General features: G+C 40.2%; 1 protein-coding gene across 8 annotated transcripts in view; it reads right to left on the reverse strand.

Annotated features, from left to right (window-relative positions):
* DAAM1 (dishevelled associated activator of morphogenesis 1) overlaps window positions 1-26,214 on the reverse strand; it is a 192,367-nt gene that overhangs the window by 65,078 nt on the left and 101,075 nt on the right. For all 8 annotated transcript variants that reach the window (XM_036919117.2, XM_036919114.2, XM_036919123.2 and 5 more), the window contains one exon: window positions 12,392-12,481. In XM_036919117.2, the coding sequence (XP_036775012.2) occupies window positions 12,392-12,481 (90 nt within the window). The remainder of the gene's footprint in view (window positions 1-12,391; window positions 12,482-26,214) is intronic.

Raw genomic sequence — 26,214 nt, forward strand, 5'->3', positions numbered from 1 at the left:
CTTCCTGCTTCACAAGGGCGTGCAGCTCTGAAATGCACCAAGAATAACATGGATTCAGTCATATCAGGCATGCTAGAACTTTGGTGAAAAGAATAAAATAAATACATATATAGGAAAGACTTAGGAAAAGTGGGTTTGTTCTTCTTTGCTCTCTCTTTCAAAGTGGATACTTCCTTCAATTGATGTCTTTCACAGATCTATCTCCTGGAGATGGTAAAGTCAAGCAGGCTTGAGGCATCCCTTCTGTGAAAGTAGGTGCCACAGTACTTAGGGAAGCTGCAGAGACCCAGGAGAGACCCAGGGGAAAAGAAGCATGGAATATGATATTTATGACCAATTATATATAGGAACAAGAGGAGCCATCAAGGGCAAGGATGACAAATATTTAGTACATGGCCACATTCTCCCATCATGTGTCATGGCAGACATTGCTAATCAATTACCACACTATTCTTATCCGTTCATAACCTCTGAATGCATCCCAAAGTGCTTCCTTTAGGCTTTAACCTAATCTATTGTTCAGAGTTGGTAATCAAGATAAACCTTTTCACCAGCTCTGCTTGAGGTTATTCACAGTGTACTCAGTTAATCAGGAAAGAAGCCACAGTTGTAAGGAATACAGAAACAAAGGCTGTGCATTGGTCTGGACTATCTTCTGTGCTGTATGCCCCTCAGGGATGTATTGGGCTGCTGATAACCAGAATGGGAAGCTAGTTCTGGATTCTCAGATGTGAGAAATTTATAGCAATATCCTTTCCATCAGAGATACAGTGATCAGTGAGACCACTTGCTCAGTGTGCAATTCTCCACCAGCAGAATTTTGGAAGTGAACTGGAGCTGTGCCTATGTGCTTTAACACCCACAGGCAATGGATCAAAGCGTAGTCATATTTAGAACCTTGGTTCTACAATAGCACTGTTGACAAGTATCCTTGGCAAATATGGAGAGCTCCAAAATAGTCATGTACTTCTTACAGCAATCAACACATGACAGAATGTGTTCTGTACCAGAGCTGTCAAAAGGGAGCTGTTGAAAGGAACCTGCTTAAGAATGAAGATTTGGAAGTCAATTTTAGCTGCTCTGCAACAGCTGGGAACAACTGCCCTCCCAGGGCTTCCATTCAAACCCAAAGGTCCAAGACTCTTCCCGTGGCAGGAGCATTCTCCCAAAGTGAGCACTAATGCAGGCATGAGTGACAAGCACAGAGTGACAGCTGTGGGAGTTGCTTCTCTAGCCCCCATTCCGGAGGGGAATAGAAAGCTCCACAGGGCTCACAACCCTTGTGTTCCTCATGGTTCCACATTCACTGGTTTGTCCAACTAACACAGCTTACTTTTGTTCAGCTGTATATTGCTTATTTTTATTGTTGTTTGAATGAGTGTAAGTGAATGCAAACACAGGTTCTTTCTTTCCCACCCTCTTTCAGACTGGTGTTCCCTAATTACAGGAAAAGCAAGGCTTTGAATAAAGGGATGTTACTCACTAAAGAAATACTAGTATGAGGAAGCACCAAAGGGAGATGGCATCCATAGAGCAGACACATATTCACTGTTTTTACAATGGTGTAAAGAACAAAGCAGAGTAAAGTATTTATAGACCAAAGAATCAACAATCCCCAGATCCAGGAACTGACTTGGTACACAGAAGCTACCTCGGAGTCTAGGCATTGGGGGATAGACAGACAGCAAGTTACAGATCTCAATTTCTCAATATCTGAAGCAATCAAGGAGTACAAGAATGGGGAGAGGCTTTTTATAAAGAGATGCCTGAGATAAAGATGCTCTTGTTTAGAGAAGGAAGAGAACAACTGTGTGATTTCCAATCTCCGCCAATCTGCTCATTTGTGCACACATGCTGGTTCTGTATCTGCACTTGACTCGCTCAGCAGGGAAGAGGCCAGTGCCACTGAGGAACTTGTGTTTGGTGATGTCATATGTCAGTCAAGAGCTTGCTTATGATTTAAACACAATTTGCCTCGGTCTGCAACTGAGAGCATAAAGAGGTCTAGAGGAGATGAAGAGTGAACCACACACACAGAAGTTTCCTTTGTAGTCAAACCAAATAAACATAATGCTGAGTGAATTGTCCATTTTATATACTTCTAACATTTGTACTTTTGCACGGCTTTCTGGGTATTTGAATGGAATGCTTTTCATTTTCTAAATCTTGGGTTTTTCTTTTTTTAAATAAGCACTTCCTATTCCAGTAATTTTTACTTCTTTGATGTGCTAAGACATAGGAGAGAAATCTGAAGACATTTCATGACAGTTTCTTGTACCTGAAACATTCAAACTTATATAAAGTGATTGATCAGGGCAACAAGATATTAGTCCCCTCCCCTCAGAGGGCACCAACCCCTCCCATGGCTGGCAACTAATTCACTGCAGGTATAAATTGTTACAAACACTTTGGAGAACAGTTAAAGTTCAAAATGTTCATGCCAAACAACCTAGTAATTACATGTCTAGATGTCTACCTTAGAGAAATTCTCAAACACATGCATAAAGATGTCCACTGCAATACTTTTTGAATAATGAAAAACTAGAAAAAAACATCATCCAAAGGGGGATAAAAATAATTAAAATGTAACATGTTCATATAATCAAACATTATACTGCACTTAAAATGCAAAAATACCATATATTATTTATGAGTATATACATGCAGAGTAGGGTTATAAATATATGTGCAAGGAAAAAAAACCCCATGTATCACCTTCACTGTAGAGGTCACCTTTGGGCTGCTATTATATTTATGTTTTATTTCCTCTTTAAAAATCCAATGTGAATATGATAAAATGTTAGCACTCATTAAACAAGGGTGTTTACTATATTCTGTACTTTTTTGTATATTTAAAGTTTTCACAAAAAAAATGAAATAATCAGGAAATATTAGTTTATCTCATGACTTAAGGGAAAAGGTATCAGAAGTTTATTAGTTTTCTTTTTCAGAAATTTTAGACAATGCCAATTCATCAGAACCCTGAATGTCTGCTCTGGTAATTAGGTGCAAGGCATCTAAACAAGACAGTATTGGCAACTGCGCTGAAACATTCTTCTATGATCTCCTCAAGAAATCACATAGCCATAATGCACTGCTGAATCACAACACTGCAACTTAAACAAATTTTGTTGCCGCACAGGGTGCTTGTAAGCTTGGCTTACTTTGACCTAATAAGTTACTTATTTGTGACAACAGACTTGTTTAAGGGAACTGCTTGGTCTTGTGCCCTATAAAGGGATTTTCCCCCATTGCAAACAACAGCAATAGAAATGTTTTTGTCTAAAAATATGCTTTAGTCCTCTTATTTTGGAAACCGGAGATATTGATCAACCATTTGCTTTTTCCTTCTTTTCTAAGGAAGGAATTTTAACTTTATTTAAAAACTGGCTCAACCCACACACATGGTCATTGTCCAGAGTTCTGCTGGTGTTCATGACTGCTGGCCAGGTGAGCCTGCTGGCATGAGCATCTCCATGGGCCGTGCCTGGTCAATAGGGATGCAAGCACTGCGGCGGCATGCAGATGAGAGAAGAAAGGTTTGGAGTGGAGCTAGACTTTCCCTGGACCTCAGTCTTCCCCAACCATTAACTTCTGGAATCAGACTCAGGGTTCCACCCAGAAGCTAAGGCACTGAACATTGACCACCATTGTCTGAGAACTTTTGACAAAAATGGGGCCCCCCTTTTTCCAATTCCTGGCACTAGCAGTAATGACTTTCTTGGTCTCTTCCTTTTGTATCCTCCAAACTACCTGTCTCTGTCTCTGAAATGTCCTGTGGTTCAATGAAGGGCAAGGTGCTTTCGAAATCCCCACTACCATTCTGAGAAAGCAGGCTTCGTTATATAAGGATATAGAGCTGAATTCCAGGCTAGCCTGAGTGCAAACAAGCAAAAACTCAGTTCATACCACTGTTTCAACCAGAGTCAGCTGTCACTGACAAGCAACTACAGCCCACTGCTGTCCTCCAATCTCTGATAACCCTCAAATCAGATTATCTCAATTTTCACAGCAACCCTGTGAAACTGATCTCATTGTACAGGGAAGAGAGAAATTAGAAGGGTTAAGAAATATGTCTCAGGGACAAAGATGCAACTAGTAAATGGCATTCTGCTTTCTCAGCTTACCCTGTGGATGGCCTCTATGTAGAATATTTCTCACAGCTCTTACTTGGCTTCTATTTATGCTAGAAAAAAAACAGGGTCGCATACACATTATACTATTGCTTAAAACAGTTGAGAGGGACAAACATAACACAGGAAACATACAGGCAAATCCCTTGCTTGAAAGGCTTTTGCAGATAATCTGCCCAAAGGGAGGTCCTTTCAATGATGGTATCTCAAGCCTGAAAAATGGAGGACTCTACAGAACCAGGATGTAATACCCCAATATAAGGCTCCAGAAGTTGGCCACAATATTTTAGACTTTTTCACTTCTCCAAGCACCAAAGAAAGATTGACATGTTTTAGTTCACTCTATGGGCAAATTTGCCTACTCCTTTATCATTAATGAAGCTGCACCCCTATTAAAAGTCAACATTTATGAAAACATAAGCTGTGAGCTTGGGACCATTCTAGACACCAGAAGGCTGGGATGGTAGTAGGCACAGTTGGGATGATGGAATTGGTAACACTGGGAGGAAAAAAATACCCAAATCGGTATTATTGAACAAAGGGATTATACCTAGGAAGCGGATGTTCAAAAGGGGAGGCAAATAAATACTTAAAAACCAATCATCTTTTATTGGACTAAAACTTTGATTTAACGGTTGCCAGAGAGAGAGAATCTTTGAATTTTATATGTTGAATCTAAAATTTGGTGTTCATTTTGATAACACCAACCTTTGTAATAAAAATAAAAAGGAAATGGATTACTAGCTTTAAGATTATATTACTTGAGGGGAAAGGACAATGCGAAACACATCTTCAGGGAGTTTCTGGGCAGAAAACTGAGGAAATTTCATTAGGGCCTAGATCACCATCTTTTCAGACAGTACCTCAACAAATTGATTGAAAAACTCTGGGTGGTTCACAAATTCACCTTTGTTTTAATCCCACCAGAGAAGAGTAAAAAAATGAGGGAGAGAGAGAGAAAAAAAAAGGAAACACCTGTCCCTCAGCTAGACACAGGCAAAAAAAAAACAAAACCCACCAGGGTTGTCTTGACAACACAAGCATTGGTTGCATTTTAAATAACATTTGTCTTCCTAATTTCAATAGAAATACGTGGTGGCTTTGTAATGCTCTAGTTAGCTAGGCTGAGAGCCATCCTTTCTGTAGGTTTCTGGGTAGGGTGGGCCACAAGAAAAGAGTGTCACAGGTGATGGGGAGGCAGCATCCTCTGTGTAGTCACACACACAGCCCTTTACCTGCTGGCTCCCCTCACTGGTTCAGGCAGCAGGTCTGCAGCTACCCTGCCTTCCCCTGGGTGCCCTGCCTTCCCCTGGGTCCTCCTTCAGCCAGGTGTGTCAGGTGTGTGTGTGTGTAGCTCTGTGACGAATGGCTCCTGGGTCCTCCTTCAGCCGTGTGTGTGTGTGTGTGTGTGTGTGTGTGTGTGTGTGTGTGTGTGGCTCTGTGACAAATGGCTCCTGGGTGTGTGTGTGTGTGTGTGTGTGTAGCTCTGTGACGAATGGCTCCTGGGTCCTCCTTCAGCCAGGGTGTGTGTGTGTGTGTGTGTGTGTGTGTGTGTGTGTGTGTCTGTGTGTGTGTGTGTGTGTGTAGTGTGTAGCTCTGTGACGAATGGCTCAAACTTCTGCAGGACACCCACCTCTGAGTTGGAGGCAGCAAGAACTGACACAGGCTTCAGTCTGCCCTTGTGGGCTCCAGCCAGTCCCTGCCCTCCCCCAGTTTACACCCACCTTCCTATCCAACTGCCTGCCCCATGGACACGAAGCTCCAGCAGGAAACCCAAAGCTCCCTAAACAGCTTTAGGGAGAGTGCTTAGCAGCTTCCAGGTTACATAAGGGTAATTCTCTGCTCTATGTGTGTCTCCCCCAGCAGGCCTGCTTCTCTGACTAATGTGATTGATACAAAATATGCTGCATGCATTTTTTAAAAAGTAGTTTTAGTTTACATCAAGGAAGATATGTACAAGGTAGGAAGGAGAACAATGTGTTATGGAAGATTTGGGAAATATCTGTATAAAGAAACATAAGTTAAATCAACTACAATCCCACCAAACAACTGTTTCTGTCTGCCTACCTCTACTCTTTCACAAACTTCTGATGGTACTGATTACAGTTTTCTGTCTTTTCTTAACCTTACCATTCCATGCTGAGCAGTTTCCCATGTCATTCAAATTTCTTTGAAAACATGACTTTTCAATGGCTGTGATAAGTCATTATAGCTGTGTACTTTAATATAACCTTTCTCTTTTAAATTGGCTCCTTAATCCTTGGCTTTCTGAGGCAGCACTGCAAAGAACATCCTCACACACAGTTCTTTGCATCTCTCCTCACATCTGTGGGATCAACTAAAGGGAATGTTTCGGGCTCTGGATACATATTATCAAGTGGTTTTGCTCACCATCTTCAGGTCAATCAGTACTGCATACTTAGGCCAATGTTCAAAATATTTTTCTCCTAGGATAGCATGGGCATCGATGAATAGTAACAGCCAGTGCAAGATGGGAACAGCGTCCTGGGGTGCCCTGCTGTGCCATGTTAGGAGTTAACCCTTGAGTCCCTGGTGGGTCCTTGGAGGGAAGGGTCAGACTGTCAGGGCAGCTTTTATTGGGAGGGCTTAAGGCAGCTGCTCTTTACCAACCAGAAGTTGGCACTATTTTGAAAGATGCTATAGTTTCACCAGGGTATTCCCAGTGAAAATCAGCCTGTGTTGGAGTGTCCACCTGATGTTCTCTTCTCCAGGCTGAACAAGCCTCAGCTATTTGTCTTCACTGCCAGTGTCTTCATTTTCCAAAAGTTTAAGCCTCCTTTTATATTTCCTAACAAGTCCTACAAATTGTTTAGCAAAGATCAGATCAAGCCAATAGTCTAAACTTGACCTTTTAAGCATTGGCAAAGGGACAAAGAATGAAGTACAAATCAAGAGGGAAGCATACAGTAGACATGGACATAGCTCAGCTGCTAGAAGAGGAGCCAGTTTCTAGACGATGGGCTGACAGCATGGCAGCACCAGCTCTCTCACTGGTACACCCGCTGGATGAGTGAGGGAACTGTCGTCTGTCACACACATACACAGAACTGGGTGGCTCCTTCCTCAGTGCCCTACAGCCTGTCTGCTCACCCTATTATGGAGCTTATCATAAGAGTTGGTAAGTATTAGATTTTATCTGCTTCTTCTACCAGGCCATCCACTCTAGGAAATTTGAGTTATCTGTTTAATCATCCTGAGAATCTAGCCAAGTGTCCGCCCTAGGGAAGGTACTCAATCCATGCCAGGTGACTCACCCACTAACTTGTGCCCTTCACATACTGAAGCCCTCGATACTCAAAGCTTATTGTTTCTTACTGTTTCGATCTGGGATTATACAAGACCCCTCATTTCTCATTGCCAGGGAATAGGCAGACAAGGCAGGGGTTTCAGAGCCTGGAGATGCCAGTTACCCCCCAGCTACTGCACTTGCCTCATCTGGTCTTTACAGAAGTGCAGGGGAAAGGCAGCCTGATCTTGTTTCTAATCATTTCTATGTCTGCCACTTTCTCTAACCCCTTACCACTTAGGCGCACTAATGCCAACTGGAATCCATTATCAGGATGAAAACTCAATGGCAGGTGACCAAATCAGGGATTGCTGAAGAAGTCTAGACATACAGTCACTGAAAGCTTGTTTTCTCCCTTTGACTGCCTCCCACTCCCAAATCCTGAAAACCCACAGCTCACGCTACTGTGGGCTTAAACAACTACAGTAAAGAAAGAAGAGGATATCTAACCTCCCTCTCAAGTTTTGCAGCCTGAGTGTGAAACCATGGCTTCTCCCCCAGCCGACCCAGGGCAGCTTTGCGTCAGGACGCTGGGAGCCAACTAGAGGATTCATGCATCATCTCGCCTTGTTTTCCAGCTGGTTTGTTTGACAGTTGCATAGAAACTGATGGTTCCTTTTGTCTTTAATTCCACTACTTTAGTACATGTTCCTTTACCTTTGCTCCCCTCCCCCACCCCCCACTCCAAACACAGGAGGGCCTCAACTCCCAAGGAACTGGAAGCACTGTGTCCTCATGGCCCTACACCATAGAGCTGTAACCTGTGTGTGTGTGTGATGAAAGAGTTCCTTTTTGTGGACAGGGGTCGAGAACAGATCCAATTAGGATACGTAAACCAAGTAAAAGGAGTGAAGGACAAGTATCAGCTGAAGTTTCTGCCACTTTTCCTAGATGTCTTCAGACTGTGCCTACAACCAGATCTGCCCTTTGCACAAAGCATAACAGCTGAACTGCAGCCAGGTTAGGAGGGATTGTTGAGCAATTTAATGAAACTAGAGTCAAACATAAGCTCAGCAGCAGAGTAAAAATTCACCTTCTGCAAAGGAGACATCAAAAGCTACAGCAATGGAATATGAAGAATTCAAGGGTGTTTATTAAGCCTTGGCTCTGGCAGTCAGAAATGGAAAAGGAAGAATCAGGTGCAGTCATCAAATCCTGATCTTTGCCTCAAATAGCTGTTGTCACTACAGCTAACAGTGTCTAGCCCCACTCACTCATTTTGTAAACTCCAGAGCTCAAGGAGGAGGAGAAGGTATTTTCTAGATACTTATAAGGACTGGTTCAGGAACACAACGAGGACCATCGATCCTGTGAAGAATCACAACTAAGACTTCTGCCTGTTCTCAGGACTGCTGTGGCCATGATCCAGTGCACATACTACTTTTCATTCTCCTCTCTGCAGACCTACTCCTTACTTTTCCCAGGACTTAAAAATCATGTTAACAATAAGCAAATACAGCATGGCTAGATGTAACCATTTTGTGGTCAAATGGTTCATTGTTTAAAAAGCTTTAGTTTAAAATCCAAAAGATTGTTAACAGATGCAGTTTCTGGCTTGAGACTGGGAAAAACCTCACTTAAACAAAAGAGTATGTTGTGATTGGAACTAAAAAGGGAATTACCTTTAAAGATAAGAACCACAAACATTTCCTATTTGAAAATACCCCCAACCCCACCAACAGGACCTTTGTTTTTGGACCTCTTGTGAAAGCTAAGAAGTTTGACAGTAGATTGCGCACAGGATGAACCATAGCGGACCAACCCGTCTAGTCGTTTTTACAGATTTGTTTGGACTTTCAGCGAGGCCACAACATCCATCTCCTGCTCTCCCCTGGATTACTCAATTAGGCAAAATTCCAATTAATTTCCTTCCAATTCTTTTGGCACCAGAAGTACATTTGCTGTTTTCATTTTGGCTCTGGAAATGGGTTTTCAACCAGAGACTTAGATAGAAGTTTGAGACATGAATACAGAGCTCAATAAGCAGATAGCAACTGCTAGGACCAAGTCACTCTTGGCTGGAAAAAAGCCACTTGGCTGAGAAAGGCCTGGCCCCATTTTTAGTTCCTGGTTGCATTTGCCTCCACATCTGCTGTGCACTTTTACCCAGAAAGCCTGCTTTTCACCGACTCATGTGCCTGTTTCTGTTGGCTTTTGTGGGCCCTTACTCCATGGCCTCACTATGTGTAAGAATGTCTGTAATGCCCTGGGTTCTAATCTTGAAAGATGGAAAATCTTAAGGAGCTGTGGGTATGTAGCTTTCCCTTGGCCTGAGAAATGGATGTGGTTTGGCTTGCTAGTGACAAGCTGGTTTGAAAAGGCTACATAGCCCAAGGGAAATAAATCATCTGTTCTTGGTTTAAGGTTTAAGCTCTGTGGGCTCCATTCTGAGAATGGGCCACCAGTCCCTTGCGAGATCACATTCCCTGAGGAGAGGTAAACAATCAGGCCCTGTTAGTGCTTACGTTTTTGTGTTCTCAATTCATTGTGTTACTTCCTGATTTATTAAGGTGCCCCAAAATGGTCAGTTTCAGACCAAAGAAACAGTATAGCTCTAAGAGTCTGAGGAGCTCTAATCAAGAAAATCTTTAGTCAAGCAACCCTACCATTCATTTTAAAGTGAGGCAGGTCTATAAGCCCATGGGATTCCCCAAAGAGTTGAAATGGCTTTCCCACTCAGTTGCACCACTAAGTCACACAAGGAATCCAAGCTGCTGGAATGAAGCTAGCAGGAGAACTACATTCCCCAAGATCTGTGCCATCTGGCCAGGTACTAGCAGGAAAGGCCCATCCATCATGAAATGGGATTCTGAGGCCAGTGGCCACATCCACATCCATCCTCCTCTGAAAACCTAACCCCACCACGCGCACATAACACAAGGTTTGCAAGGGGATTTGATAGGCCTGGAAATTGAAAAATGAGCAGCAGCTGTGAGCACGAGGTCATTACTATCCTCCAGGGTTTCCCTTTTCAATCTAAGGGGCAGTAGTTTCCATGATTAAGTTTGAATTGCTGTCAAGGGTGTAATAAAATCTGGGAAAGAAGAAAACTTTCCCCTTAGTAAGTTGCTCCCATTTTCTTGCTCTTTCCGTTTCTCCAGTGCATATTCTCAATCCCCACTTCATACTGTCTCCTAATTTTGAGGAAAAAAAAAATCTATTTTGGCTCATCTGAATGCAGTGTCCTCTGTGTACACAGGGACTTGAAGGGTTTTCTTTCTCAATTCTAGGGCCAGGTCTTCAACACAGCTGCCTGAAAAGTTCCCTTGTTTTCAAAGACCATACAATATCATCACTTTCAGAACTGAACACATTTTCTTTGCACTCTAAAATTCTTTCCCAGTGTATTATATCTATTTCGTGAGCTATGACAATCAGTTCAACAAAAGAGAACTTTTCTAGTTGGTAAGACGTGTACAAAGAGGAGAAGAGGACATAGTCATTCACAAACACATCTTATCGCTTACTATTGAATTTTAGAACCATTAGGACTCCAATTCAGTCTGATCTGAGAAAGGCAAAGAAATCATGCTGGGAGGTTACAGCTCTACACGCCTCTCAGCAAAGGCCCTTACAACCAAACCCCACATATAACTTTATAAATTATAACCACCCAGGTAGAAACTTAAATGTGCTTAAAATATTTTGACAGTTCAGTATTACACTAATGACAACTTACAACTTGGTAGTTCACTCATCATATATTCATTTCAATGTATTGGATGGTGGAGTTTCCATGATGAGTAATACATGTGCCTCACCATCAGAGGCATAGAGTCTGGTTAGAGAAGGGCACACACCAGCTCACTGCTGGAGAGATGCTCCTGGCAGGGGGGCAAACTGATTACAGAAGGCAGCTAAGAGGGGGCAGAGGTGCCCCAAGACAGCAATGTGGGCAAATGCAGATCCCCAAACGCATACTAGTCACCTAAGAAAAGACGACTCGCAGCCTGAAGAGATACTACCTAGCTGTAGTTTATTCCTGCTTCCCTGGGGCAAGAGTGAGTAATCACAGTGTCTGCCGCCTGCTGGAGAGAGGTAGCATTCTCTCAGGTGCTGGCCCGGGCCTGCCTGCTTACCCCATCCACAGGCAAGTCTTACTGGAACAGAAGGAAAAGCAGCAAAAGATGGCCATCAACACTCAAGATGGATTGGTTCCAAAAGTGGTATAGGAACAGTCTAAGACTTTGCACAGGGCTTAAAGATGGCAGGGTGAGCTGTATTGTGGAGATACAGCCCATGGGTGATGCCTGGTGCTGTAGATGCTAGGAAATAGGGCTCTGGTGTTTTCACTGCCCAGTATGCATCCTCCCCTTCTCCAACAGTAAGAGAACCCCAGATTTTAAGTGGAGTGACCATCCAGAATAGACCATGCTCCTTGCAGTGAAGTGTGGCCATGTGGCTAACAGTGGAACGTGAGGAGGATTTAGGTGTGTAACTCCCGGACATGTCCCAAAGAGTGGAGGTGGGGAGGTTTGTGCCTTCTGTCCCTTTCCTCCCTGCACAGTTTGGATATGAAACAGCTAGAGAGCCACCTTGGACCATGAGGACAAGGCTGTACCTTGGAGATGGTGAACTGGAAGGTTGTTACAAGGTGCTGACCCCATAATACTAGTCTTAACCTACCTATATACAGAGTTTTATGTAAAGAGCAGGAAAACAACTTTGATCTTTGAGTAAACCAATGTTATTTTTTGTCTCACTTGCATGGGGTTATGAATAATAATTACAGGGATGGGAGTGGGGGTGGGGAAGGAATCCAAGGAAATGTGGATAAAAATATTTCAAGGAGTCAGCACTTTGCCACCTGTAGCACCAAGGCAACAACAGCACACATTCAATCTGATATACAGGTTATAAAAAGGTGTAGGAATTCTGATGGTGAAATGAGAGAGAAAAGGGAATAAAAAATGATAATTTTCCAGTTACCCATAAACACAATGAATCTTACCTTTTTCTTGCTACAGTATATTTGCCATTTTTTCTCAGCTGGAAGTGCAAACATGGCTTCCCTGTGTTTGTCTGTGAGGTCAAGTTCATCCTGAGAAGAAAAATACTGATTAGTATTTCATAGATGAAAAGTTATTCCTACAGGGGAAGTTATCAACATCCTCAGGAAGAGAAAAAAAAACCCAACAACATATATTAAAAAGAACTTGGAAAAGACCACAAAATGAAGTTAGGGTGGATGTTACCACTATTAAGAGAGCACTTACTTCCCTTTCGTGAGGCGAGGCATCAAGCACAGTAAGCGTGCAGCCGACACTCACACTTGCTCATAGGTGTGGGAGAGTGGGCTGAGCACGGGCAGAAGCACCCTGAGCCCCTGGCTCTGCTCCCTGAGCTGCAAAGGCACCGGAGCTCCAGAGTTTGGAGGGATTACTCACATTACAGGCAGGGTTTGCTGGGGATGGCTCCACAAACACTGGATGTCACAGTGGGCAGCAAAGGACTTGGACAACGTGAAAGTTGTGGAGGAAAGAACCAAAGGCTGGCATGTTTGGGGGACACAGACTAGCTCACTGAAGCACTGGGATTATGCAATCAGCATGTAAAAGGTTTGAGAGGTAGCGAGTGACCTGTTTGTGGGAAGTCTTTAATGTTAAACTAATGAATTAATTCTCTTGACCAAGGAGAGCAGCGAAGGTTCTGAGCAAAGGAGTGGCATCCTCAGAGCCATAAACTTCACTAACAGAGGTTTATGTGCCAAGCATCATGCAGCCATGTTCTCATCTCGTTCCCACAACAAGCCTGAGTCCCTCTCATTATTACATCCTCGCTGTAAAAATTACCCCTGTTGCAATACAGCTGGGGGAAATTTGGGTGGGAGATTGGGTAAGTGACTTGCTCAAGACCACAGGCCTGGTAAATCCTGGGGCTGGGTTTTTAGCCCAGAGCCGTCTGCCTCCAGAACCCAGACTCAGCCTCTCAGATCAGTGTCTGGAATCACTAAGTTTACGGTGGTGTGAAGCTTAGATTGAACATAAAGGGAAGGCAATTTACAAACATCCATAATAGTGAATAACAACAATGGGATTAATGAATATAAAGTGTTTAGAGAAAAGTTCTTGGCATTTAATAACTAGGTCGGTATTATTATTGGTTTGAATGTCTGATACATTTTTATTCCTATAGTTAAAATTATCCAGTTGAGGGTGGAGGATTGGTGGGTGTAAGACATGTATAAAGATGCTATAAATTAAGGCACAGTAAGGTTTAGATCCCTAGGGAGTATAAACAAGCTTCCTCTCTGAAGGACTTTGCTGTATATTTGCAATTCTCCCACTCATGGACACTGGCTTTACATCTTACACTCCTACCTCCATTTAGCCAAGTCCTTTTTTTTTTTCTTGAAAAGTCTCATGATTTTCCCTTTGTCTCATTCTCAGCGAAACCACCTGAACTTATGCCCTAATAACCTCCCGCTTGGCTTCCAGCAATCGCCTCCCATTGCTCTTCTTATCCTTCCAATCCTTCCTGCAGCTCAGCCATAATTAGTTGAGGCAGTGGTTCTCAGACCTGGATGGGCGCTCGAATCACCTGGAGGGCTCCTGCAATCACAGGGCAACCCAGCACTTCTGACTGAGCTCACAAGAGGAAGCGCATGGGTTTGGGTTTCTAAGTTTCCAAGTGTTGCCAAAGCTGCTGGTCCAGGGACCACACTTTAAAACCACAGCGTTAAAAATAGAGCACTTGTGCCATTTTCAGCTCCCAGTACAAAAAACTTTATTAATTCTACATTGCCTACAAAATTATACATTCCTCAGCCTGCTTTTGAGGTCTTCCATTTATAACCCCAACTTCCTTTGCAAGACTTGCTTCTGACTGTCCTCTTATGCCCAACCTCCAGGGCTGAGCCACTCAGGGACTGATTCGTGCTAGCTTCCCAGGGAAATTCTTAATCTCATAAGGCCTCTACTTCCTTTTCTCCAGGATAGGACATCATTTCTCTTGCGAGGCGGTTGTGAAGATTAGCAGTATCAACTAAGTACGTAGTAATGCTTGGTATGGGGAGGTGGTCGGGGGAGGGGGTAAACTATACTATTGTTATTTCTCTTGTCATTTAAACACAAATCAAGTGTCATTTTCTTTTAAGAGCAAGGTTAAGTCAATGAAACACACACCCACACACTATGACATCCGAACCACAAGAAACTAGTTACGAATTTCAACAATGAACCTAAGAAACAAAAGATGTTTACAGAAAACTACATTATGAGGGGACATGCTAAAAATGTCAAAATTTTGGCATGCAAGTATATATATGTGAAGTAATTATTTTTCTTCCTGTCTTCCTGTTTTAATTTCCTGTAAGTCACACATGCTTTCACCTATTGATGAATGGGGAAAATAATGGTGACATAAATCACTTCCCAACAATTAGGGTTTTTTGAGCAGGTCAGATCAGTTATCGTAACAGCTTGATAATATGGTGCTTAGTTTGCAGAAAAGGTTTGTGATTTATAAGGGAGAGCAGTACTACTGCACTATTAACATAGCATCCTTTACTATACTATAGTAGCACTGTGTTTTTATTAACTGAGCAGAGGTGTGAGGAAAACTGTGAATCCTAAAACCTAGAAATTCACAGCAAAGAGTATTAATATTACCATACTTTGCTGTTAAGAGGTAGAAAACTTCTGCTTCTGCTGAGACACAACATTTCTCAATTTTGAATTGAGAAAATACAATTGAACTAAGACTTAGAGGCAGATGGCTTCATGTAAGAAGAGAATTTCCATGAAATAAAAAAGAATTTAAATTGTCATTGGGTCTCTGTATACAGTTTGGAAGTACAGTAAGAAGAAAGGAAAGAAAAAATAGATAAAGAAAACAGTAACAGCTAAAAATTATTGAGTATTTTCTGTGTGCTACTAGTGTTTTATATGAATTGACTTAGTTTATCTTCACAGCAATCCTATAAAATGAGTAATGTTACCCCATTTTCCAGGAAACTGAATCACAGAGAGATTAAATAACTTGCTCAAGGTAACAGAGCTAATAAATAAATGGTGGAGGAGGAACCTGAGTCTACTGTCTGGTTACAGAACCCACATCCTTAGCCAGCAGATTATCCATTCTGTTGATCATTCAACAAGGTAAAATCATGACACTGGTGTGACTCTGAAAATGCATCCAAGTGCTGCACTCACTGTTGACTCAGTGTCCATTGGCAGAAAGAGGATTTTGTTGTCAGACACCCCTGAGTTCCAGGTCTGACCCTTATGGGTTATACAATCTTAGATAACTGACTTTCTTCACCTAAAAACAGGAGTGGTAATATATATCTGATAAAGCGTTCTCAAGGATTCATTTGTGCAACTAAAAAAAATTTTTTTAAGTGTCTACTAAATGCCAGGCATTGTGCTAAGTGCAAGGGATAAAAACGTATCACAGAGCTCATATTCTTGAGAGGGTAGAAAGGAAATAAAATAATCACATGAACTGAGGATGACCACACAGGAAGCTGAGCTCTGAGAGCCCACTTGTTGTGGGACAATGAAGGCCATCCCAGCAAGTGAGAGCTGAGAGAATAAACAGAATTAAGTAGGAAAAAAGCACTACACACAGTGAACAGCAACCTTGAAGGACACTATGAACTTCGGTTTTTCTCCTACCAGCAGCCAGAGGTCACTGGCAGATCTGAGCAAGGAGAATGACATAGATTAAATCAGATTATACCTGGGAGTGCCTAGGCACAAAGCCCAGAATGTAGTGGACCCCCACCCCTCCATTCCAAAAGTATCTCTGTTCTGACTCATTTTTGTAATACGGCTGAACCACACATGCAAGACTCTAAGAGACTATCACGGCTTTAGTGATCAGTCAACACCTACTCGCTGTCCTACCCATTCCAGGACCATGGCCAGACATTATAAAGAGTACAAAGATGAATAACAGACCCTGATTTCCCTGAATTTAGAATCTAACTGGGAAGACAATGATAGAAGGCTTCAACAGTTCTCTTTCTTTTCAGGATAAAGTCCAAATCCCTTACACAGGAAGCAGAGCTCAGTTCAGCTACCTGGTAGGTAGAGGCCCTTCATGATATGGCCTTTACTGACTTGCCCCACTTCACCTCCTCGCCCTCCAACCACCTTCTAGCACTTTTGATCACAGGTTGTCCACTAGTGAAACTTTGCACATGCTGTTCTGTTTTCCCAGAGAGCCCTTCCCACGAATCTAAGGATCAATTCTACTCATCTAAGCTTTTACAAGGCATTGGTGATTCCCTTCAGGCAGCAGCATATCCTGACTTTCCTAGGGTGGGTAGCTTGCTCTGTGCTCTCTCACCCTTACAGCACTTACCACATGGCTGCTGTTAGGTTACTGGCATGACTGACTCCCATTCTGGACTCATTCCCACAGGGCAGGAACTAAATTTGTTCTGTTCATCTGTGTATTAACTGCCAAATTAAGTGTTGTCCCCAAAACAATATCTGACACAGTTGGATTCCAAAAAAAATAAAAAAGTAACTTGAGGGTAGGTGGAGAAGTTGGGCAGGAAGGAGAAGAGAGAGGAGGAAAGGAGAGGACTACTGTAGGGTACAATGATGATCAACGCATTTCACAGATTAAAACCCATCCTTTCTATTTTCTTTTTGGCTGTAAAATGTACATACACAGTGAAACTCACGGATCTTAAGTACACAATTTTAAGTTTGGGAAAGGTATACACTGAAGTGGTTGTAACACTTTACACTTTAGACACTGGTTATATCATTTTACTCTTCCATTAGCAATATATGGTAGCTCATGTTACTCCATGTTCTCACAGATGTGGTGCTACGCCTTTTTAACTTGAGCCATCTAATTTATGTGAAATGTTATCTCAATGTAGTTTTAATTTAGTTTGTGTTTTCTTGATGACAACAAGTGCTGAATATACCTTTTCACCTATTTATTGGTCATTCAGACGTATTCTTTTGTGAAGTATCTATTCAAATATTTTACCCATTTAAATTGAGCTGCATTATTATTGAATTAAAGACATTCTTTATATAGTCTAGAAACATGTCCTTTGTCAGAGGTATATTTTGAGACTGTTTCTCCTAGCCTGTGGCTCACCTTCTCATTTTGTTAACAATATATTTTGATCACTGTTTTGACTTTAATGAAGTCTAAATTATTAATATTTCCTCTTTTAGAGTTAGTACTTTTTTATCTTCTCTAAGAAATGTTTGCAACTTGCAGTCAAAAAAGTATCCTGTGGCTTCTTATGGAAGCTGTCTAGTTTTAGTTTTAGTTTCTATGTTTGAATCCGTTCTCCATCGCATAGACACCATTCCAGGGGGTCTGTCTTTAATCACAAAGTGACTGGATTGCTTTTGCCTTCTCCCTTCCTCTGCACTTGTTTAGATATACTGCTGGAGGAGCAGAATGAAAACAGTTAATAGGAGGAAGAAAAAGAATGGAATACAGACTCATCTGAAAATCATCTTGAACATTAATTACTTCAAGTTCTGCTATTACTTCAAAATAATATTACAGGAGATTTTTCATTTTGATACTTAATTCAAATATTTAAAAAAGCAATCATGGAAAACACAGCAATTAGGATCACTATATCTCAGATTATATCTCTTTACATGAATTTTTTAGAAAAAGTGCATTGATAAGAGGCAGAAAGCACATCAGTGGTTACATGGGGCTGGACACAGGAGCAGGGACTGACTCCAGGTGGGCAGGGTAATGGAAATGTTCTCAAGCTAGACTGTAGCGATGGCTGTACACCTGCATGAATTTACTAAAACTCATTGAACTGCACACTTACGTATTCTATGGTACATAAATTATATCTCAATAAAGCTGCTTCAAAAATCTAAACAAGTTTTGTTTTTTGAGCAGTAAGAAAACAGAAGTTCAGAGTAGAGAGAAGTACATAGCCTTGTGTATGTAGTAAGGAAAGAAATTTCTAGTTGAACATTAGATAAACTGAAGAGTTGGCTTAGAAGAGTAACCAATTGGAAGGAAATGTATGAAGAGGGCGGCAAGAAAAAATGTGGATGCTTTGAGAGTAAGTAGCTCAGTCTGGGATATGTCACAATTTCAGACACAACTTTTGTTTGAAACCAAAGATCATGTCCATGAAATATCCTTATCCTTTCCTAGAAAATTACATAGATTCTATTGTATGCATTCCATTTAGGCCAAGAGATAAGCAATGTTATTCCCAAGTTCCCTTAATAGCAAATTAAATGGTATGTTAATATTAATGATAAATTCTAAAGAACATCTTCTGCATTAGGTTTTCCCCCCGGCTGTGGCACTCATTTGAGTACTGGCTCCTTTGTGAGTTAATAGCTGAGTTTTCCACAAAAGTTATCAAATGTAATTACCCAACCCCGGAAGCATCCTCGTTGCTTGTAGACCACTGTCTTTTTTTTTTTTTTGTAATCATGCTGTCAGATGTGGTTTTGGGACTGCGAATTGCTGCAAAGATGAACAGAGCAAATTTAATTCCTGTTCCTACACATTAGACTTGGATGGTCTAGTTTGTTTCATCGGTTGTGTTCTCTCTCTCTTTTTTTTTTTTATAGTATTCCTTTTTTGGACAGAGTTTTAAAAGTTATTTAAAGGAAAATGATTTAGTGAGTGATAAAAGGAGAAACATTTGTACCAAGCAACCTTCCTTTCCACAGAAAGTTCCAAGATTCTTAAAAGCTGAAACCAACAAACAAAACCCTAAAGGCTTTTCTTCTTGAAGAAGCCAGAAATTATATTTTTATACCCTTATAAGATGTGTTTTTATATATTTATAATATATTGGAGAAAAGGTACAAATCATGTTTTTTATTAAGAAAAAAGAATCTTTGAAGGAAGCCCAGCTCTGGGAACTGAAATTCTAGTCTTCACACCTAACAAAGCATATTGTTAAGGCCCACTTCTAGAATATTCTGTACAAAGAAATCTTAGCAGTCCTATGCTCTAAAGTAAGCAGGCAGCTCTACAGATAAGTCTAACATAAATCAGAAAACAATTGGCATGGTACACATAAATCTAAGGAAAGGGATTGATGTGCTAGATAAAGCAAGGGAAGGAATTTTGATATAATGTGCAATAAAGGTCTTGAATGAGTTGGAAAAGCTCTTTTCAGACATTGAGATAAATTGAAATATGGGGTTATTTATAAAAACCTCCAAAGCAATATTCAAAGCATTTATTCTTTGAAAATCTACCAAATCAATAAATTTCAGTAAGCCAACAAAGTTAGTTTCTGGCTAACAAGAGAAATTTCTAAGGAATTTAGTATTTCTCTTTCTAATGAGTTCAGCTAACTCTTCACATACACACTAATACATATTTACTAACATGTGAGTAGCAGACCTGTGATCTGTGTTGTATGGAATGGAGAATAAAGATGAGGAGAGAGAAAAGCTAAGACAGGCTTTGGGGGGCGCCTGTCAATCAGCTCATTGCTTTGTGTGGTTTTCGGTTGGTTGGTTTGGTTTTTTGTTTTGCTTTTAAATAGGTTCTTAAGGAGGTAACTGTCCATCTGACTCCATGTATGAAGCTGACAGAATTTCTAATCATATTATTACTCAGACAAGGCTAACTTTTCTCCTTCAAATGACATACTTCCATATTTGCCCACAGCAAGCAGGCCTAACTCACCCTTCCTAACCCCACCCAACAAAGGTTTCCCACGTGCCCAGCAGGCAGCAACCCTCAGCTTCACCTCAGACACCCAGCACTTGGCAGTGCCTTCTCTGGATTAAACACACTCTGTCATTAACCTTCTCCTCCCATCCCACAACTCAACACTACCAGAAATAAGTCAAACCATCAGAGGGACAAGTGACCTGGTCTTAAGTCATATGACATAATGATAAGTACAACTTTATGGGGAAAATGCCAGACAAGGCAGATGGGGGACTGAAGGTGATACTTCAACAGCAAAAAAAAAAAAAATCACACTTTCATAAATGTATCAAGGAAATTACTATTAGGCTAAGAAAATTCATTATATCTATAAACGTTCATCCTCACCACAGCAAATGAACATCACAGCCAGGAGTCATGAATTGCCAGTTCAGCCCTTAACATTTAACTACAATGACTCTGAAAACAGTATTTTATTATCATAGTGAAGGTTTGAAATCCGAAAAGTTAGATAAGACTTTTGTTGGTTTAAGTAGAGGTACATTCAGTGAATTATTACCTGCTCCCTAACCAGTCAGGAAAGATATAAATGGAAAACAACAAGGTACTTTAAATCCCAAAAGGGATGTGTACACAAAGAGAACAAACTGAAAGTCTTCAGTTGGTAAGATTTCTGCCAACATTCTTAGTCATTACATGATCCACCACGAGATGATTCACCACCACCTACATAGTAATGTTCTCTGATATACATGTTTTCATCCCCCACATAAAAACAAGAAGTGAGATCCCACAAGCAAAGGCTGACTAATAGAAATAATTTTTAGTTTCTTACTTCCAATGGTTCAGTGTTTTGTGCTTTAATAGTAGGCAAGGCAACCTATATCTGGCTTGCTAGACGAAGTCTTCTGCTAAACCTGTAGGTTCTTATTTAGCTTCTTTGTGCTATTTCAACTAGAAACTCATTAGAGTAACTTTAACTTTTAACTGGTGTACACCACCAGTTTTCTAGTAATCTAAAATAACTGTTCTAAATACATGTTAAAACCATCTCCCAATACCCATTCAACCAACCAAATTTCCAGTTCTTACACCTATAATCTAGAACAACTTCTTTGACAAGACTTAATTGAGAGAATTTCTAAGAAGTGTTTTCCTAACTAAATGGAGGGACTTTGTCTCCTGGGACACAGAACAAGCTGTAACATGACAGATGAGAAAGGCACTCTAAGGCCCTGTGGGCAACTGTGAGCCAATTTCCACACATGTCCCCCTTCCTCAATGATACCAGCATTGCTCTTGCCAGCCCAGGCCCCTCCCACACCTGCTCAGCATGCCCTCCAGTGACTTGTTTGGCAGCTCAGCTGACACTTTAAAGTTTCAATCGGGTCAAGAGATATCTAGAGCATGAGGTGTCTTCCCACATTGCAGCTGTTTACTTTACCATGTAAAATATGGTATAGAGTAAGTCTCTATACTCCCAAGTATAACAGTATATATACTGGCATATATATACTGGTAAGGACAGAATGTATTTCTTAAAACATTATCTCCCTTGTTCTTTTAATCTTCTATCCTGCATGCCAGCCACTCTGGCATGTAACTGACATCAAACAAAGAAGAGGAGAATGAGAATGACAACAGATGGATGGTGTGCAGGAAGTCAGGGATCAGCCCACATCTATTGCTACTACCTCAAGAATAATTCAAAACACAAAGCCAGCTGCTGTAGGACTTAGCAGTCAGTAATTTATGCACATACACATGCATAAATTTACTCAAATACTTACGGAGCATCTCATGTGCTTTCCTTCAGGATTCAGTTATTCATCCAGGCCACCAGCATTTACTGAGCACCTTACTCTAGGCCACGCACTGTTCTAAGCCCTGAGATTGCTGAGGATGGAAAAGCCAGATATTTTGCCTGTGTGTCACTTCACTCTCTGAAGGTGCAAAGGTAGCTGTCTTAGTAAATTTAACATAATGAATGTCCATACAGGAATAAACTCAAACTGACTGTTTAAAGATGGCAAACAACTTGCTCACTTTTTCTTCTATGTCCATGAAACGCCCATCTTTCCTGAAAGCAATCTACACACACACACACACACACAGTAAGAGAGCTTTCAGGCATTCGATTTAGTTTAGTTCTTAAATATTACATTGTGTAATGAAATAAACACCTGGCAGCTATAGGATGTTTCCAGTGGATTCATTTAAAATTGAACAAGAAAAAATTGAAGTTTTTTAGGGATCTGGTTTTCAAAAACAAACAAATGAGCAAAATAGTTTTCATCCATGAACCAGAAAATTATAACCAAAAAATGTACTGAGCTTCTATAACATGCATCAAGAAACAGAAATTTCAGAGGAAATCTGGGAATTGAAGGTCAAGGAGAGGAGGATTCTAAACACAACAGATGAAAGTATTCCAGGACAGTTTACAACTGAAATATCACATCCACATATTGGGCACTTACCTCCTCCCACAGGCCATGTAATATATGTTTTGTGAGAGTGAATGGTGTTTAAATGATTCCCAGTACATCTATATATATTCTTGTGTGCAGATATTTGTACAAGCTACCAGATTGTTCTAACCATTATTAAAACACATTTTCAAAATTACACTCGAAAGTTTACCTAAACCACATTACTTATGGGGATCAAATTATTCTCCCAGTCTTTTAAAACCTGTACTGGTTTATATGGAGACTTGCAGAGAGTTTGCAAGTCAGTACAGCATGGTGACTTTGTGTAATTTGTACACAGTAGCCTAAGGATTAAGTTAAATAATCAGATTTTAAATTGTAGCCAAAGCTAAATAGGTTCATACTGCTCAGAGTCTCTTTAGGATTCATAGTAATGAAAATCAACAAGGCCAAAGGGACTAATAACCATGTTCTCAATAACATTAGTTCAGAGATGGCTTTGCAGTATTTGTATTTAAAAAAGAAAAGTTTTCATGTTTCTTTTCTCCACCTCTCCATACTTCCCATTTCAGTCCCCATAATCTAAATAAAAAAGCATCCTTTGATTGGAACAAAGTATCTAACTCAAGTCAAAATCTAAATTTATCTGCCTATGAAAAAAGGTATTTGTTATGATCTTTGACTGATAAAATATAAATTTAGGACTAGAAGGAATAAAATAGTTTTGTGGTTTCACTTTTGGCTTTACAAGATTTCTTTAGTGAATCAGAAGACAAGAAGGAAACTTACGAAGCCAGGTTGACTATCTTACTGTCTCTGAGCAGACAGGACCTCAACCAAAACAAAGACATTTTTATTGACTACTGGGATGAAGATCTGTGGCCAACCCTACCTGGGTTATTAGAATGACTATAGTGTTCTATTAAAAAATAAACAGATATAAAAAAGTAAAACCACCTATATCAACATCACCTTATATCACAAACCATCAGTTGTTTTCAGGGCCAAAATAATTGGTTTATAAAGTTCTGGGTTTGGGAGAATTTTGTTAAATTGACTGTACATGGGCAGTAGTTCACACCTACTATCTAGGAATTTTAGCACTAAACACATTTAAGCCCACATCTACATTGTTTCTACCCTCTGTGATGTATTGCATATTTTCATACTAAACATTTTTCTATGAACTCAAGTTGATTTAGCCAAAAATGCTAGTCAAGGGACAAACTACTCAGTATTTTCTTGTCAACAAGTCATGCTATTTGGCTACACAGAATTTTCTCTTTTGACCTTTATAGGTTTGTCAAATGAAAAGAATTTCCAACTTCATGGAAATAGAACAATTTTAATATCAATACTTCATTAGATTCTGAGTTTTGGCTTCCAGACAACTCAACACTATAAGACTATTTTAGGTATTTCTTTGAAGTCTTTATATAGTCTGATTTCCTCTGCTTAATTATTGAGCAATCCTTTACACTCTAAGAAACAATAGATTAAAACTATGACTCCTTATAATCAGTTTTCTTTTTATTCAGTTAGTTTAAAATTAAACATTCTTGCTAACCAATTTTTTCACCTTTCTTGGAGACAGGGAACTGAAGAGCTCCTGTAAAAAACTTTCTATTCTTAGTCCTGGTCTTAGTGTAAAAGGTGAATTTTAAAACAAAGAGATAAGAAGTGTTGAAACATTTCGATTCTGGTGATAATGGAAGCATGTTATTATTAAAGAGAACTTAAAATAGCCCTAGTAATAAAAGAAACTGATGACAGCCTGAGACTATGGGTAGCAATTCACAGGGCTAGTAAGAAAACAAAATTTGTACACTGGGAAATCTGTAAGACTAAGTTGGATTCTTGTAGCTTCTTTCATACCAAAGTGATTTCAGAACATATTGAAAAATGAAGAGATTACTCTGTAAGCTCCCAAGTGAATTCATTTCGTTCAGCTTACTTTCACCGTGCATTCATTTAACCCTGACACATCAGCTAAATTCTCTCATTCCTGCTATCCTCATTTCTTAAATTCTAAGCTGGTTACTAATTTTGAGAATGTCCTCAGTACTTAAAAATAATAAAACTGACCTATAGTAAGTAATTATATTTATGAAGATATAAATATTCCCATCATTCTATGGTTTCTATCATCACTACCTTCCCCACTAAGATTTTAACTTTCAGTGACAATTTGCAATAGTATAAATCATAGTTTACTGATCAGTAATGAATTTCTTAATAGGTTTCTTTAAAATATGTCACATTTCCTGGAAGACACCAGACTCTAAATTATCCCAAAACATTAGACTCATTGGCCAAATAAATGGAAGACTAAGCACTGGATTTGAAGAAAGCAGATAACCAGAAAACAAAAAGTAACATTTCAGGCTTAGGAAAACTTGGGTCCCTACTCATACTGCATATTAGCTCTAAATTCACACTAGTTCAGAAATGAAAATTACCTTCCAAAAGTCTATGAAAATGGTTCCAAATATACACACAACATGTGTAATCTAAGAGGTGAGATTTAGTACAATACACTTCAGAAACAATAACCAGACTTGTCTTAAACCTGGTTTCTCACCTAAAATCTCACCAGAAAAAGCAGATGGACATTTTGCATTTTTCACAAGGCAAGATTGTTGATGGTCTCTAAGGAGATACCAATTCCAGTATCACTGTTGCTATGAAATATTTTGTAGGAAAACCTTAGTTCATCAACTCCTGGCAATATATAGGAGTCTTTGCCCTGGATAGAAAAGTGGAGGGGGCTTCTAGGAAGTCTCTCTTTCCTTTCTATTTCAAAATTAAAGTCTCCAGAGGAGGCAAGTCACTTCAACAATTGGACTCAAATGAAAACATACTCAGAATCTACCCAGAGACATGACACCTTCTACACTTCATAGTAGCTGCAAAGAGCAATGGTTATTTTTGTACATGCAACCCAATAGCAAATTATTTTGATATACTTTGGTATATTTGGTTCTTATACTATAAGAAAGCAGAGGTACTTTCCTCTGGTTCAAATACGAATCTGAGATACATAATTAATCAGCAATGCAACCATCCCCACCCCTTTTCTAGGTTTGTTTCTTAGAACCCCCAATCCTCCCAGCCTTCTATTTAATGTTCCATCTACAATGAACTTTTAGTTCCTTGAGCCATCCACACTTTCTCTCTCACTTCCCAGTCCTATGCATGCTGTTTTCACGGTCTATAACACTCTTTTCTCTCCTCTTTGTCTGGATATTACTTCTGGTTTTTCATATCTTACATCAAATGTCACTTCCTGCAGGAAGCCTTCCAAGATCCTTCCATACTAGGTTAGATATCTGTGAGGTTTGGGGGTAGGAGCCAGCAAATAGCATGCTTAGAATTTACTGAAAGCTAAGCTAAGGAATAAAGCAAATGGAATTCAAAATACCTTCCTTTTTACTCATGAAATTTGGGTTCAAGATAAGTGGGCTTGCTGAAGATTTCAGTGCTGAATTAGACACTTAAACCAACCAGTCATAGGGACAGCTGGACAACTGTAGAACTCCTCATGGGGGTTCCTTCCTATGAAATTTATAGCACCAAGCATCACAGAATGTGTTTTCTGAGAGCAGGTTGGTTTGCAGAGAAAGGGAGAAGGACTGAACTATGCATATGCCAAAGAGGAGTTAGAAGAGAAGCTGGGAATGTTACTCCTGGGCTACAGAGCTAAGCATGATAGAAACAGAATCTTTGAGTGGAACTTCCT

This window comes from Manis pentadactyla, chromosome 11, assembly GCF_030020395.1.
Source record: "Manis pentadactyla isolate mManPen7 chromosome 11, mManPen7.hap1, whole genome shotgun sequence".
Classification (NCBI taxonomy): domain Eukaryota; kingdom Metazoa; phylum Chordata; class Mammalia; order Pholidota; family Manidae; genus Manis; species Manis pentadactyla.